Consider the following 2692-nt stretch of genomic DNA (forward strand, 5'->3'; position numbering starts at 1 on the left):
CCTACCCCTCTCGCCGGTGTGCTCTTACTGGTTACTTCGCACGGTTTGAACTGGCCCGATTGTCAGTCGGTTCCCGACTCTGATAGTGCAAAGAGCAAGGTACAGCAGTACCGCACGATCTCTCGTGTCACAAGATATCAAGTGAAAGCGTGCTCGAGTGCTCATCTACGTTTCAATCGAATCATCCCGACTGCGATCACATTGTCCTGCCAGGATACATTCCGTCGAGCTGAAAAAATTATGTCCTCGAACGACAATGACCTAAAATCTCTAGGCGCGTAAGTCGACGTGAGAAATGCGAATTTGAAGGGGTGCTCTGAAATTCGAAACGGGCGAACGCGCGCTCGAGGGGAGGAGAGGAAGAGGAGGAGGAGGAGGAGGAGGAGGAGGAGGAGGAAGAAAAATCGGGCGAGAAGAAGAGGAGGTGTCAGAGTCGCTATTACTTCGTCGATCGTGCCCGGCACGTGCGCGTACCCGGCCCCTCGTGCCTCTGGAAGAAGAAGGGTGCATCGGCGGAAGGAGTGAAGAAGGAGAGAAGAAGAAAAGGAAGCGGTCGAGGCGAAAAGTGACGGCAGTGCGCTCCGAACCGTCAGGCGGGACGCTGAGGAAGAGAGCGAAATTGGTGCACGCGCGTTCAGATGCGTGCCGCCACCACGTGACTCTCCCCGGGAGACACCTTCAGCCCCCTGCTTAAATATCGGGCTCGTCGCTGCGCGCGGCAATTTAATCGAGGGACTTTCGCGGACCTCCGCGAGTTTCGTGTCGCGCCGACCGTACGAATGGAGAAACGCAGTGCTGTCGCGTTGACTTTGGCGTGAATCTCCGATGCGAGGGACTAAGATGATCCGCGTGAAATTAGATTCGCGCTGTTGCACGCGCACGGATTGAGGGTGACCGGCATGAACTGCGGTGATCGCGTGTGAATGAAGATACGAAGATTCGTTGCGTCAACAGCCAGCCGTACTAATTAGCATACGAGGGTGTATCGGTCAAGATGAAGACAGCGTTGCAGGTGAGTCGAGTTCACTTTGCACGAGCGTGTCTCGCCATTCTGTTAGATCGTAATTTCGCCTAATTTTTCGATACGTTTTCAATCGGTAGCGTTAAGAGCGCGATCCTGTTGAGCAGAAATATGGAATTATACATATAAGTACTTTATAAATTGTCGCGAAAGTCTGCATCGACGTCTCGTTCTTTTACAGTTATATAAAGCAACATATATATAATTATAATTTTTTTCAGATAAGCATTTAAAGTTATTATTTTTATTTTATAATTGTCTTACGTAATCGTCGTATTTTACTTGAAATTCTATTAAAAACTCCAACTTAACCAATCATTAAATACCCACGTGTATCCAGCGATTAAAGCAATCGAAGCTCAATAGTTATCTATGTAAAAATAAATTGAGGCAAATTCGATAAAAGAGAACGAGGGATTTTGAAAAAGTTTATGAGAGTTTTTTCAAATTTCACCATAATTTACTAGTGAAACGTATGGTAAAATTTCAAAAAACTTGAATAAAATTCTTCGAAACGCTGTGTCCCAGGATTTTCAGGAGAAATGAAAAGAAACTTCTCTCCGTGACCAAATGAAGCTGAATCGCCACACAAGAAACGTATAAGGACAGTAATGAACAACAAAAAATAAATCTTATATTCGCGATCCGAATAAAGAGGGAGGCTATCGCATGCGTCATCGTCATCAACAACAACAGGGGCGAATGTCCTGTACATTAATTCCTTCTTACCACACGCACGCGCGCACGTACACGCCCGCGCGCACGCATGCACGCACGCACGCTCGCGCGTGTACACAGACGCGCCGTAAGACGAGTAGCGGCCGACGCATCCCAATCCTCTTTTAACGCTCTTTGATCATCTGGAAGTTCTGCTTTCACGGGTACCCGCCGCGCGTTTCTCACCCGTCGCCCCTCTCCACCCGTGGTTTCCTCCTCTCTTCCCACCCGACGACCTCCGTATGCGACTAGGCGTACGCAGTGGCCTTTAACTTTTAAGTACGATTTAACGAAAGCCTTTGAACACCCGGCCGCGCCGCGCGAAACCCCCTCGGTTACCGGCCGCGGATCCTCCCGGGGGTTACTTGACCTCCGCGGCCGCCGCCCTCGAAATCTTTCTTTGCCGCGATCTCGCGAGCCTCGGCTCTCCCGCGCGCACAGCGAAATTCCCCACCGCCGCGCTCGCTTTGATATTTTTAATGCTCTTCGCACGTCATCAAAATGTATACGGCGGCGCTTCTGCGCGTCGCGGAAACTCGAAAACTATGACGGATATCGGCGATGGCATTAACAAACGCTTCCGCGATGAACTATGCGGATACGTCGTCGCGGATTAATTTCGTCGCGATGTAAAAATGTCAGGCGAAATAATTAGAGCGACGAACTACTGCACAATTAAAGTTACGTAACGCGATCATATAATCGTATAACAAAATCTTCACGTATCTATTTTGATTAAAGAAGTAAAACTACAACGGAAAATTAGAGGAAGCGTGTAACATTTAACCCTTTGAAGCATGGTGGTGGCCCACGTTACCACCTCAACTTCTTTACTTTTTCGCCATTTAATTTCTAGTTAACGCATTCGGGTTTTTTTGCATTTTGGGTACCTTAGCAATGAAAGAACATTAAAGAAAAGTTGAGTAATCTAATAATATCCTACACTGAAAAAAA

At 47.9% G+C, this 2692-nt stretch overlaps 1 protein-coding gene across 1 annotated transcript in view; it reads left to right on the forward strand.

Annotated features, from left to right (window-relative positions):
- Positions 1-471: 471 nt before the first annotated feature.
- LOC105564568 (protein notum homolog) overlaps positions 472-2692 on the forward strand; it is a 32027-nt gene continuing 29806 nt past the window's right edge. Inside the window, exon 1 of the mRNA XM_012017011.1 lies at positions 472-1012. Coding sequence (XP_011872401.1) covers positions 995-1012 — 18 coding nt within the window. The 5' untranslated portion in view covers positions 472-994. The remainder of the gene's footprint in view (positions 1013-2692) is intronic.

Source organism: Vollenhovia emeryi, unplaced genomic scaffold (genome assembly GCF_000949405.1).
Source record: "Vollenhovia emeryi isolate VEMERY1.0 unplaced genomic scaffold, V.emery_V1.0 DF939162.1, whole genome shotgun sequence".
Classification (NCBI taxonomy): Eukaryota; Metazoa; Arthropoda; class Insecta; order Hymenoptera; family Formicidae; genus Vollenhovia; species Vollenhovia emeryi.